Genomic DNA, 14,185 nt, shown 5'->3' with positions numbered 1-14,185 from the left:
GAGTCTCACATGTTGTGACCCCTTCCTTTCCATACTTCACTCGGGATGATCCCAGACAGTTTGCCCTGCTCAAGATGGCTCTTAACAACCTTCTGCCCCATGATGAAAGTGAGCAGTTCAAGTATCATGTGTTATTGGACCACTTGAAGTTAGACACAGCCTGTCACCTTGCTTTGGCCTATGCGCACCATTCACTTCCTTACACCAGAGCTATGGCAGCATTGCAACAGAGGTATGGTCAGCCACAACAGCTGGTACTGAGGGAAATAACCGCCATCCTGAATCTTCCCTCTGTTCGTCCTGGTGACTCAATCAACTTTGGTGACTTTGCAATCCGGGTCCGAGCCCTCGTTGGTATGCTGCAGTCTTTGGAGAATGGAGAGGGAGATGCAGAGTTGGCTTGTGCTTCTCATGTCCAGCAGCTTTTGGGAAAGCTTCCTTCTGATCATGTTGCCAATTATGCCAGATTCACCCGTGCAACCAAACCAGGTGCTCCTTATAACTTGGTTGACTTCTCTAACTGGTTAGAAGATGAATCAGAATGCCAAGCTATGGCTACCCAAACACGTGCCAATCAAAGGGGACCTATGGAGGAACGGAAACCTGCAAAATTTAGCTATCCAAAGTCCAGCAACCCAGTAGTGACCATGTTTCATGGAACTAGCCATCCCCAAAACCAGACACGGCCACCTGTAAGGGAGTACCCTGCACGTCAGACACGGCCACCTGTAAGGGAGTACACTGCACGTCGTGGTACAGCGTGTCCTTTCTGTGGTGTCCCTGACCACCACTTGAGTATCTGTCCCGACTTTCGTCAGTTATCAACGGATGCCGCCAGAACATGGATCCAAGAGAAAAGACGTTGCTGGAGATGTGCCCGGGAGCACAGAGCCTCAAATTGTGATCTAAAAAAGCTCTGTCCGAAATGTAATGGGAAACACCTTGGAGTTCTTCATGAAGTGAATCAGCCACAAAGGGAGTCAAGCACTTATTGCCTCATTCGCTCAAGCTGCAGTTCAAGAGTCTTGTTGAAAGTAGTCAAAGTCCTGCTGAGCTACAGAGGAAGACATCTTGAAACATATGCAATATTGGATGATGGTTCGGAGCGAACTATGCTACCACCTCTGCAGCCAGAGCTCTTGGTCTTGATGGGGCGGCTGAGTCTCTGATGTTGAAAACTGTCCGCCAAGGGACTGAGACTCTAGTGGGGACTACAGTTACATTCAACATTTCCTCAGCATCAAATACAGACAAGAAGTTCATGATAAAGGATGCCTTCACTGCCGAAATGTTGAGTCTGGCACCGCAGTCATACCCAGTTCAGTTACTCCAAAGATTCAAACATCTACATGGCTTACCGTTTGAGTCTTTCCAGAAAGCTCAACCCTTACTCCTTATAGGGTCTGATCATCCTCATCTTGTCTGTCCAGTGGACAGAGTTCGCTTGGGTCCAGGGGGTGGCCCAGCAGCTGTTCATACTCGCCTTGGGTGGGCTTTGCAGGGACCAACGATGCTCCCTGAGGATCAGTTTGCCACTTCAGTTTATTCGTCAGAAACCAGTTCAGAGGTTCAGTCCTTCTTCGTCTCCTGCCCAGCCCCTGATGCAGACCTCTATCGTGCTGTAGAACGTCTGTGGAAAGTTGACGTAATCCCTTATCAGAGTGACAAAGTCACCACACGTTCTAAACAAGACAATGAAGCACTAGCCTGTCTTGATAGCCAAACAATGAAAGTGGAGGTCAATGGAGTCGGCCGTTATGCAACCCCACTAATTCGTAAGAAGAATGCCCCAAAACTGCATGCTCCAAAAGAATCAGTCCTACCTGCCCTTAGACGTACTGAACGGAAGCTGTCAAAGAATACAGCACAGGCGGACATTTATGAACATGAGATCAACAAGTTACTCGAGGCTGGATATGTGAAGAGACTTAACCCTCAAGAAGTGGCTAAAACTAATGAGTCATGGTATATCCCTCACCATCTTGTGGAGCACAATGGCAAGCAGCGTCTGGTGTTTAACTGCTCATATCAGTACCAAGGGAAAATCTTAAATGACTGTCTTCTTCCTGGTCCAGTCTTAGGCCCTTCTTTGGTGGGTGTTCTGCTGCGTTTCCGCCAGTATCCTGTTGCCATTTCTGGTGATATAAAAGCAATGTTTCACCAGATCAGGTTGCTGGCTGAGGACAGACCACTCCTTCGTTTCTTATGGCGAAATATGAAACGGGAGGAGCCCGTGGAGAGCTATGAGTGGCAAGTTCTGCCGTTTGGCACCACCTGCAGCCCTTGTTGTGCCACTTATGCCCTTCAACGACATGTGAAAGACAATCAAGTGGGTCAGGAGGACGTCTTAACATCAGTCCTACAATCCTTCTATGTAGACAACTGTCTGCAGAGCTTCCCCACTCAGGAACAGGCCAAAAGTCTCCTGGACAGGCTGCGAGCTTTGCTTCTCTCTGGCGGCTTTGAGATCCGACAGTGGATCAGTAACCTCCCCTCAGTGGTTCAGCATTTACCCAAAGAGGCTAGATCAGAGAGCACAGAGCTGTGGCTTAATCATGATCTCACTGACCCATGGGAAGGTGCATTGGGTTTGATTTGGTACTGTTCCCCCGATACCTTAGGGTACAAACATAGACCTGTCGAGTACGAGGCCCTCACACTTCGCAATGTGTATCGGATACTGGCCAGTCAATACGACCCCCTTGGGTTTATCATCCCATTTACCACCCGTGCCAAAGTCCTCCTTCAGAAACTGTGGTCTAAAGAGCGGGAATGGGATGACCCGTGCCTTCCTGATGCCTTTGTGAAGGCTTGGACAACATGGGAAAAGGAACTTCCCAACCTGGCCAAGATCAGAATACCAAGATGTTACGGACCTACTGAGGACCAAGATCCTTCAGTGATCAGGGAATTGCATGTATTCTGTGACGCCTCGGAAGCAGCTTATGGCTCAGTTGCATACTTGAGAGTGGTGGATTCGAGTAGGCAGGTTCATGTCTCTTTCATCATGGCTCGTTCCAGGGTGGCACCAAGACGGCAAATCACTATTCCCCGCCTGGAGTTGTGTGCTGCTCTTACTGGAGCCCAACTAGCAAAGATGTTACAAACGGAGCTGATTCTCCCTCTCCACCGCTTGATACTCTGGACAGACTCCACAACTGTCCTAACCTGGCTGCAATCAGAGTCTTGTCAGTACAAGATATTTGTTGCCCATCGGATCACAGAGATCCTTCAGTACACTGCTCCCTCAGACTGGAGGTATGTTGATTCGGCAAGCAATCCAGCCGATGACATTACCAGAGGGAAAACCCTTGTTGAATTGGCTACACCACACCGATGGAACCAGGGCCCTCCTTTCTTGTACTTATTTCCTGACCAATGGCCCTTAAATCCATCCTCGCCTTCCAAGGATGCAGCTCTGGAGTTGAGAAAAGCTGCGTTCTGTGGCACTACTCATGTTGGGCCCACCAATGTTCCTTCAAACATTCTCCACTTCAAGTGCTGGAACGATTTGGTGCTTGGCACCTCTCAGCACCTGTTGACTTTGGATGCAAGTGTACAACCCCCTGAGAGATCTCACATAGAGACTCTCCTCCTTCAGCATGCACAGCTCGAGAGTTTCCCAGAAGAATATGCTTTACTAAAAGCCAGCAAACCTGTCCCCAATCAGAGTCGGCTGAATAACCTAGCCCCAGAGTTCGACCATACCACAAACCTGATCAGAGTGGGTGGCCGGCTGCGCAAAAGTGAGGATCTGGAGTATAACAACATGCACCCTACAGTCTTGGATCCGCAGAACTACATCACACAACTGCTTATTAAGGAATATGATGAAAAACTACGCCACCCTGGTCCGGAGAGAGTCTTTGCCAGCCTCAGGAGGAACTATTGGATTTTGCGTGGGAGACAAGCGGTGAGGAAACATCAACATGCCTGTATAGAATGCAAGAGATGGCGAGCGACACCATTGATCCCCCGGATGGCGGACCTACCTCAATCTCGCCTTCGTTTATTCAAACCTCCCTTCTGGTCCACAGGGATGGACTGCTTCGGCCCTTTCCTCATTAAAATTGGCCGCCGACAAGAAAAGAGATGGGGAATACTCTTCAAGTGTCTCACTACCCGATGTGTCCATATTGATCTTCTGTCCAGTCTGGACACTGACAGTTTCCTCATGGCTTTCCGCCGATTTGTAGCTCGCCGTGGAACCCCCTTTGAGGTCATTTCAGACCATGGGACTAACTTTGTTGGAGGGGAGAGGGAGTTGCAAAAGGCTTTTGATCAATTGAGCCCTGCCATTCAGGAACAGCTGGCGAGGTTCAAAGTCCGCTTCTTGAGAAATCCCCCACATGCTCCTCACTTCGGGGGCACCTGGGAACGGGAGGTGAGATCCATCAAATATGCACTACGTGTGACCTTGGGCGATCAGACTGTCACAGAAGAGGTGTTGAGAACTGTACTAATAGAAGTGGAAGAAATCTTAAACTCAAAACCCCTTGGATATGTTTCATCGGACGTGTCGGACTCTGACCCAGTAACTCCTAATCTCCTCCTCATGGGGCGGCTGGAGGCAGCCCTTCCGCAGGTTGTATATGCCCGTCCTGACCTTCTGGGCACAAGGAGATGGCGTCACAGTCAAGTGCTTGCGGATCAATTCTGGGCGAGCTTTGTGAAACATTATCTACCGGCACTTCAATCACGACAGAAATGGACAGCGGAGAATCCTAATCTCGCCCTGAACACCATGGTCATGGTTGTGGACTCTAATCTGCCCCGGGCATCATGGCCCATAGGAAGAGTTCAGAAACTTTTCCCCAGCTCCGACGGCAGAGTGAGAGTGGCCGAGATACTGATGAGAGGAAAAACCTATGTGCGACCTGTCAGTCAGTTGGTTCCTCTTACACAGATCAAAGATGACGATCCGGACCCTCTTCATCCCATCTAAGGATTTTCCTATAACTCAAATATAGTTCCCTAATTTGAGGGGCGGCTGTGGAAAATCCCCTCATTTCACATTCCTCCCACTGCCTCCTCACTGCTTCTCTTCACTGCTCTCTGGATGGGCGGAGCCCGAGAGCTAATAAGGCCAGTCACATCACCTGTGGCAAATCCCTTCTGCTGCAAACCATAGTAGCACAAGCTGGCTGGCCTCCACTGGATTCCACACCTTCACCTTTGCTGTGTAAATGATTACAAACCAGCAGCATCAACAACATATGGTGTCACAATAAATATTACTGGTGTTGGAATCCAAGCCTCTGCTGTCTTCTGTCCTGGCCGACAGGCCATTGTGTTGGGCCCTACCTGGAACCAGGCCTTAGCCCTGAGCTGCACCCACCCTCACCACCATTCCATACAGTTGATATTTTTCATTAATAATAAACTACTTTTGACAAAAATGATATACAAAGTGAATCTGATGAAACAATATGCAAAACAGATTTGCTCCTTCTTGATTTTTTTTAATGTAATCTATTAATTTAAAAGAAGTGTAAATCCTGATCGTCTTCTTTTTTTATCGTATGGGTCCCTGCTCTGTTCTCTATCAACCAAGGGGTCCTGGGCTGAAAAAGGATGGAGACCCCTGCTTTAAGCAATGTGGTTTCATTGACATAATTCCCCCCTTATTGCCATTTAAAGCCTGTGTATGCATACAGTCATTTCTGTTATGTTTACTTGTAACCTTTATTTAACCAGGTAGGTCAGGTAGGTCTGGTAGGTCTGGGTTGTAGGAAATTGAAGACAGGAAAACAGTGAACATTTGGTTAATAAATGTCTTTATTTGGCTTTGAGAGGAATATCACTGCATGAGATAGCAGCACATACAGTCACAGTTGTATAGCAGAACGGTCTGTAAAGTGTCAGCACTCCTCCACCACCCCAGAGACAAGTGAGATGCAGGTGAAAATGTGTTTTTTAAGGCATTTTTTTTTTATTACTATTATTTTATTTCTAACACTCAACAAGCAAAAAATCGATCCCATCCCCAGATAGTCAAGCTCCAAGACTCAGGCCATGCATTCATGCCCGTTGATTCATTCATTTGTCAACAACAGAAAGTCATTCAAAAGGCAGCGGGGTTGAAATGAGGGAAAATAGATCACCGTCCTCCATCAAAGTCTGACATCTTTGTTTTGTGTTGCAATCTCTCTGCCTTGCTTCTCACTCGTGTCCTCTGGAAGCTTACAAAGACATGGCTTGAGAGCAACAGCACATTTTACAGTTAGCATCCTGAAGTGCATTGGCCATATGCTCAGGAAACAAAATGCCCCGTTTTCACAGCTGAGATTTGTAAACCTCTCATCCCGTCTTACCCTCCTCCTGCCACACAGCCATGAGACCCAGCCATGGTCTCCCCGTCAGACTGCAGGCTGCAGTGGGTGTTGGTAGGGGTTTGGGGGCGGGGCTATAGGGTTGCAGTGGGTGTTGGTAGGGGTTTGTCAGACTGCAGGCTGCAGTGGGTGTTCGTAGGGGTTTGTCAGACTGCAGGTTGCAGTGGGTGTTGGTAGGGGTTCGGGGCGGGGCTATAGGGATGCAGTGGGTGTTGGTAGGGGGTCGGGGCTCTAGGCGGTGGCAAGGGTTTATTATGGGGTGTTGATAGGGGTTTGGGGGCGGGGTAAAGGGGTTATTATGCTGATATTAGTCCTTGTGCGGCCCCGCTTGTCACATGCAGTCTGAGTGGAGGGCCATCGATGTCATCGTCAGCTGGCCCAACGCTCACAGCCACCCTCGCCTCCTCTCACCTGCTGTCTATCTAACAACAACACAAAAGCAAGGCTGCTTCTCTCTCTCTTCTCATATGAGAAGGGAGAAGGAGAGTGGATTCTGACAGGATAGGTGACTGATTTATACTACTCATTGACGAATGAAGCAATCAAAGGGGGGGGGGCGCAATTCATACTTCAAAAAATATATGTGATTATAGCAGCAATTAAAACTATATTTTTCATTCCCAAAGGTTTCCCCCATAGAGATGCTGCAGCACAACCCAGCCCTCCCTTCTGAAAATATGACCCTCCCTCCCAGCACATTTGAACTTGCTATATACATGACATAATGAAATGTAATGTAATGTAATGTAATACAGTACATTTCCTGTTGTCGTGGTGGGGAGAGATGCAAAACTAGGTGTGTGTGTGTGTGTGTGTTTGGGGGGGGGGGGATTCTTTCTTATCGGAGTGAAGGAAAGAGAGGCATGGGTTAGCAGGCTGTATTTGAGCTTATGAAAAGGGGGCGGGGTTTTCTCCCTCTGGATTTGGAGCTAACGTTGGGCTGGAAGAGCACCGTCTATGATCAAAACCCTCACGTACAGTTTGTACTCTCCAACTTTTTTTATGTACAAATCAAATAGCACCGTAAAAGTTGGACGGTTGAGTTGTTTCCTATGCTGCGGACCTGTGGGGGCCATCTAAACGCCGGTGTGCTGCGGACCTGTGGGGGCCATCTAACCGCCGGTGTGCTGCCAGAACTGTGACTTTTCTGGGTTAAACCCTCGTATCCATCATTAAACGGCACGTGAAGTGTGGCTCACATGGGGCGAAATCAGGTCCAGCTCTCCTGTCACGTCCTCTGCAGGACATCACTCTTGTCTATTCCATCTCCATCTCCATCTACTCCAGGCCTCTTCTCCATCTAATACACTTTAGTTTCAACACCAATCACTTGTGAATTGCAGAGCAAACAGAGACGGAGTGGAGTGTTGCACAAGTGTGTGTTTCTGTGTGTCCGTGTGTGTGTGTGTGTGTGTGTGTGTGTGTGTGTGTGTGTGTGTGTGCGTGTGTGCGTGTGTGCGTGCGTGCGTGTGTGTGTGTGTGTGTGTGCGTGCGTGCGTGCGTGCGTGTGTGTGTGTGTGTGTGTGTGCGTGCGTCTGATGAATAATGTGAACAGGGGAGCGGATCCATATGAGTGAGTGAGTGAGACAGAGGTGTGATGAGGATGGTATTGATGATGATGATGATGATGATGATGATGACGATGGCAAGGATGTTGAAGATGTGGACTCAGCAGTTTAGCTCTTGCTGATCTTGCCGGTGGCTCCTCCCTTCTTCTTGTCCTTGTCCTCCTCCTTGGCCTTGGGCTTCTCCTCCTCCTCGGCTTCTTCTTCCTCCTCTTCGTGCTCCTCTCCCTCGCCTTCCTCCTGGTCATCTCCCTCCTCTCCTTCCTGGTAGAGAATACATTCATACATGTAAAACGTTCTGGAGTCAGAGATTCGGCTTACGTGAATATATTCAATATGGTTTAAAGAGGACATGAAACATTGACTCTAGTTCATTTGCATTTCGCCACAAACAAGACAGGACACTGCTTTCAAGTGTGACATTTATCCGAGATCTGCTAGAAAGATGAACAACATTTCACCTTTTCGCCAACTAGGGCGCTGGTCGATGTCAGTAGGTACAGTACAGTTAGTAAGTTGTGGCGCATCACGTGGGACGATCAGGACAGGACATGATAGATGTAGGATTTATGTGGGGTCATGTGAGACTAAATGTGTGTGAATGTTGAAGAGAGATGTGTATGAAATTATTATGTGTGTATGTATTTAAATAGAGTAACTGAAAGCTTTAAGGGGGGGGGAAATAGTGAACTATTAGTGTGCAAGTCTGATTGAGATGTGCCTAAAGATTGTTGACTGCATTCTATTCGATTGAACGCATGTGATAGGAGGATTTTTCTCTCGCACCTCCTCTCCGGCTTCCTCATCTCCCTCCTCTGCCTCGTCCTCAGCCTCCTCTTCCTCCTCCTCCTCCTCCTCCTCGGGCTTGGCTCCGGGCCTCCTGTACGCTCCCAGAGAGTAGGAGCGGGCTGACGAATAGGAGAAGCCCGAGTAGCTGGACTGGAGCATGGCCCCGCCCACTGTGCTGAGGCGGCACTCCTCGCCCTCCAGCAGCTTCCTGCGTAGACACAGACATATGGCCCGTTTGACTATCCGGAATGAACATCACAGACATCGACAATGTGCTTTTGGCCGTATTCATTCGAGATATCTATAATGTCATTCTTTCTAGTCAAAAATAACTTTTCACATATCCACAATGACATTCTTCCGAGGACAAACGACATCACTTTAGTGGAATACCTGTGCACTGTATTTGGCTGCGTAGCCACTATTCGCTCGCTCGCTTGCTCGCTCACTCACTCACTCACTCACTCACTCACTGACTCACTCACTCACTCACTCACTCACTCACTCACTCACTCGCTCACTCACTCACTCTCTCACACACAGACTTTGCATTCTCATTACAGTTCTGATCCTGGTACCCGTTGCAGCGCACAATCATTTAGTCGGGCCTCGCTCACAGAGTTGGCATGCAGCCTCTCCTCTCTCTCCCCAGAGGGTTTTCACAAGTCCACTTCCCCAGGCTGATCCCTAACTCAAGTGTGATCCTCCACTCAGGTGACCTCCATCAGTAGCTAACGAATGGCGCTCTCCATGGTGCTGAACCCGTGTCGAGTCATTTTGTCCCCTAATTAGCCATTTTTAGCCCATTTAATCTACCCTAATTATCTCATTCAAAGACAGAGACTAAGCATTTCTTATTATAGGATTATTATAGGATTGGGTTTCTCATTGCAGATATCTACAACGATTAGTTGTAATTCCAGTTGGAGATATCTACGATTCATTCCGACTAGTTACAACTTAATTTTAAGATATTTAAAAAATACTATGTAGATATCTACAATTCATCCTGACTAGTTACAACTTAATTTCAGATATCTAAAAAATACTATGTAGATATCTACAATTCATCCTGACTAGTTACAACTTAATTTCAGATATCTAAAAAATACTATGTAGATATCTACAATTCATCCTGACTAGTTACAACTTAATTTCAGATATCTAAAAAATACTATGTAGATATCTACAATTCAGGGGAATTCAAGATATCTGAAAGTGGATTTATGACTTGTCAGAATGACATGCTATCTATCTGCAACCGAATGGTAGATGTTGTGAGATGTAATGAGAAACCCCATGAATGCCAAATGTGTCCTAGGAAGAATGTCATTGTCTGGATTTGTGACTATTATTATCCCAGTGTTTGTCTCCTCTTGGGGATATCATATCATTGGGATATTGCTGTCTGTTTGGCCTATTTGCCCAGAACATCGTCACTGTTGCGGTTGCCGAGTTAGATTACTGGACGTTCTCACGCTGTGTTGCTTCCCCTCATCTGTCCTGTTGCAGCGGGGAGAGAATTGATCCGTCCGTGTGAAAGAGGCCGATCAACTTGCAACTTGTCATTTATACTGAAACTAAAGGAGTTTCATTCCCACCATGCGACACAGTCGCCAGAATAAAACATTGGAAGGTCAATTTAAAAAACCTTTCCAACATTACGCGCAAATCAAATGTGAATCAAACAACTTAAACAACGTTGGTTGTGTTTAGGCAAGTAAAACTACTTAGTTAAGGTTAGGATTATGATTTGGGTTAGGCTTACAGTCAATAACGAAAACGTTAAAAGGCTTACGCTTGAAATGTAGACAACAAGACCCGTACCACGCTATTTGAATAGCAGACTCTATGATGTTTATAACGTTGATATACACATCTCTAGAAATGTGATTCTCTGGATAGAATTGATCCCTGCATCACGTGAAAGTATCTCCAAATTGCCAGATGTTTTTATGGATTAAAAAAAAAAGTCTCTTTATGCTTTTTTAGTTTATCTAATAACGTTTGAATGGGTTTTACAAGGTAATAGAATTATCCCAACCCATAGAGGAGCATGTAATCTTCCCATTGAAGTCAAATCAAGGAAACCACAAAATCAGATGACAACAGCAACATAAAACACAATAACCACTATTGTTGTTGTTCATGTTGATCAAAACAAAATGTGTCATAAGAGTCTCATGTGGAATGGGGCCATGTACGTCATGACATAAAAATAATACTCAAATTGTGTGTGTGTGTGTGTGTGTGTGTGTGTGCGCGTGCGTGCGTGTGTGTGTGCGTGCGTGCGTGTGTGTGTGCGTGCGTGTGAACAGAACATGCCAGACCTGTAGGCAGCGATCTCGATGTCCAGGGCCATCTTGACGTTGAGCAGGTCCTGGTACTCCCGCAGGTGACGGGACATCTCCCCCTTGGTGCTGCGCAGGCCACACTCCAGCTGCTGGATGGTGTCCTACACACAACATGAAATATTAGCGTTGTGTCATGACATGCTCCCGTGAATATGGATGCTTTCCTCACATACACATGGAAGAGCAAATAGACTAAAAGACACGCACATTCCTCACGTACACATACACTGACATATTAGCTTTTGCTTTCGATTTTCTTTGTGAATTTCTTGATAAAGTTCTCAAAATCTATTAACAAATTAAGCCTTAAAAATTAGGATAGCAGGTACAAGCACCCTTATAGTGATACTGATACCAGTAGAGACAGTCGGCATGTGTGGGAACGCCCACAAAATGTTATACGGCTGGCGCGCGAGTGGGGTAAAACCGCTCATATATCTCAATGGGCTGACTCTAAAAGAAGGTGCTGCAGCTCTACACCACAGGTTTGGGGATTCTAGAGCAGAACACAAGACATCTGTTCAGATGTGCGTTTACTGCGGTGGTTAAATCCCTGATCGTGTCTGCCTGGGCTGGGCTAGCAGCTGAATTCTCACTTTGCTCAATGGATAGAACGGGGGATTTACCCCACCCTGACCACGCCCCCAGCCAGGCTGAGCCAGCTATCCCAGCGTCTATGACGAGACATCGCCTCAACCTATAGAGCACACTACTTCATTCATTCATTCATTCATTTTCTAATTCTTTCGTTCAACTCTGTCACATACACCGCTTGACACGGACACACGCACACACAGAAACACACACTTGACTTCACCACCACAAAACGCTTGCGGTGATTGGCTGCGAGCAAGACCATACAAATAGTCTTTTCTTTTCTAGATCCGTGTACAAAAAGGATCAAATGCAGGTATTGTTTGACTGGAGAAGTTTCGATACTACTTGCTACTGGGCTATTTGGGTCGATACCTTAAAGCGGTTCCCAACCGTTTTAGGCTACTAAAAATCTCCTTCTACATCCCGACCGGGTTGGCGCATCTTTGCACAAAGCTCTCCAATATTAATTGGGGCAAATTAAGACAGTTTAAGCCTCATCCAGGCTTTGATATTTTAGTCTTCACTACACTGCTACTATATTACAAAGCATTTTAACAAGTACTCTCCGGCCCCCCCCTGCTGTTTAGGTACCTGCATCTCTCCGATCTCGTTGCCATGGCGATCCTCCATCTCAGCGATCTGCCTCTCCAGGGCCTCGTTGTGGCCCCTGAGGGAATCGATCTCCAGGGTGCGGGCCTGCACCTGCCTGTGGTCAGGGGGGCCACAATATAAGCTATTATCATCTATCATGACAATAAACACTCGAGATACTTGGGTAACACTTTATAATAACGTTCAGTCATGAGTCATTTATAAGCCTTTAATTAATGATGAACTAATCAATTAGATTCTAAACATTAATACATTTTGGAGATGATTCATGAATGCTATGTTAACAGATCAGAAATGTGTTGCGAGTCATCTATAAACTTGTAGTCAATGAAGTGTTCCTCATCTGTTATCAATGATGTGTCAATCATTTACAATTGATTTACAAGTCTTTCTGCATCCACTAATCTAAAGTGTCAACAATTCATCACCCAGTGTCTGCACTTCCAATATTTGTTTCTTGACAAAATGTAAGGTAAAGTGATTCCAGTATGTTTTAGTGTCATATTAAGAGTGTTAAGCCTATTTTGATGCGTATCGCAATAATATCGTTCATCGCAATTATTTTGGAGAGGATAATCGTGAGATGAATATTTTCATATCGTCCCACCCCTACCTGCGGTACTCGCTCAGCTCCTCCTTGGAGTGCTTGATGGCGTCGTGGTTGCGGGCGGCCGCCTCGCTCACGTTGGCGAACTTGGAGCGGTACCACTCCTCGGCCTGGACCTGGTTCTTGGCCGACAGGTTCTCGTACTGGGCCCGGATGTCTTTCAGGGCTGCGGCCAGGTCCGGCTTACTCATGTCCATCTCCACTGACACCTGGAGAGAAGAGAGGGGGAGGAGGGGAGTGCGCTCAGTGGGGGTTTGGAAGCACTACTGGGGAGGCTCGCCGGTCTACAGAATGGGTGCCAGCAAACATTTAGAGAAGCGCATAATTGTCTACATTCTATTTCATTGTTACAAAATAAGATACAATGCTCGTCGCTCATGATAATAGTTTAACAGCTGGATCCAGGCCCTAATATTGACCTTAATGTAACAGCGTTTAAATCATTTGGATGCTACACTGACTTCTAGGGAGAATGGCGGCTCTATCATTCCCACTATGCACCCTGAGCGCCTGGTTCTTGCACCATTTATGAGGCTCCATCAAGTTGCCTGGGTGTAACTCCATTTCCCGCTGCACTTGCTTCAGATTAAACGTTTTCTGCTCACAAACTAGCAAGAAACTTTTATTGTGACGTACGTATAGGAAGTGAAACGTGTTTATCGCTATTGCTAGCATCATTAGCGGCGGGATTACCGACTTGGTTCAATAAAGCAAGTTGAGACAACAAGAGGAGCTACCCCTCCCCCCCCCCCCAGCGAATGAGTTATTAAGGCCAATTAAGGCCCATATCTGAATGTACAAACAGGGAAGTGTAGCATTTATTAGCATCTGAGAGAGCAGAAGGCTGTTGCTGCTGCTGCTCAGCACAAAGTTACACGTTAGGGGCTTTAAAGTAGCTAGTAGATAATAAAACATGTAAGACAAGGACGGCACTCTGAATTGACTTCAGGCAAGTGGCTTCGTCCGTCGTGTGGCAATTAAAAAAGTCAATGGGAGCTGCCCTTGTCCTTCTGCTTTATTACCCACGGGGGTCATAAAGGTTTTCATCTCACCAGCTCAGTGGCCTTGTGGTCTGAGTGTCCGCCCTGAGACTGGGGGGTCGTGAGTTCGATCCCCGGCCGAGTCATACCAAAGACTATAAAAATGGGACCCATTGCCTCCCTGCTTGGCACTCAGCATCAAAGGGTTGGAATTGGGGGGTTAAATCACCATGTGATTCCAGAGCGCGGTGCTGCTGCTGCTCACCTCTCCCCCCAGGGGATGGGTCAAATGCGGAGAACAAATTTCACACATTCTGTGACAATCAGTGGGACTTTACCTTTACTTTAC

The 14,185-nt window shown here is 46.8% G+C and overlaps 1 protein-coding gene across 1 annotated transcript in view; it reads right to left on the bottom strand.

Moving 5' to 3' along the window:
* Window positions 1–8,008: 8,008 nt before the first annotated feature.
* LOC310783839 (low molecular weight neuronal intermediate filament-like) overlaps window positions 8,009–14,185 on the bottom strand; it is a gene marked incomplete at its 3' end in the record, with an annotated part of 9,749 nt that continues 3,572 nt past the window's right edge. The window contains exons 2-6 of the mRNA XM_083644736.1: window positions 12,863–13,065; window positions 12,229–12,343; window positions 11,017–11,141; window positions 8,684–8,894; window positions 8,009–8,161 (exon numbers count right to left, since the gene is read on the bottom strand). Coding sequence (XP_083500862.1) covers window positions 8,009–8,161; window positions 8,684–8,894; window positions 11,017–11,141; window positions 12,229–12,343; window positions 12,863–13,065 — 807 coding nt within the window. The remainder of the gene's footprint in view (window positions 8,162–8,683; window positions 8,895–11,016; window positions 11,142–12,228; window positions 12,344–12,862; window positions 13,066–14,185) is intronic.

This window comes from Poromitra crassiceps (assembly GCF_964638095.1).
Source record: "Poromitra crassiceps genome assembly, chromosome: 10".
NCBI lineage: Eukaryota > Metazoa > Chordata > Actinopteri > Beryciformes > Melamphaidae > Poromitra > Poromitra crassiceps.
Note: the sequence above shows the minus strand (reverse complement) of the source record. Positions and strands in the feature narration are given on the sequence as shown.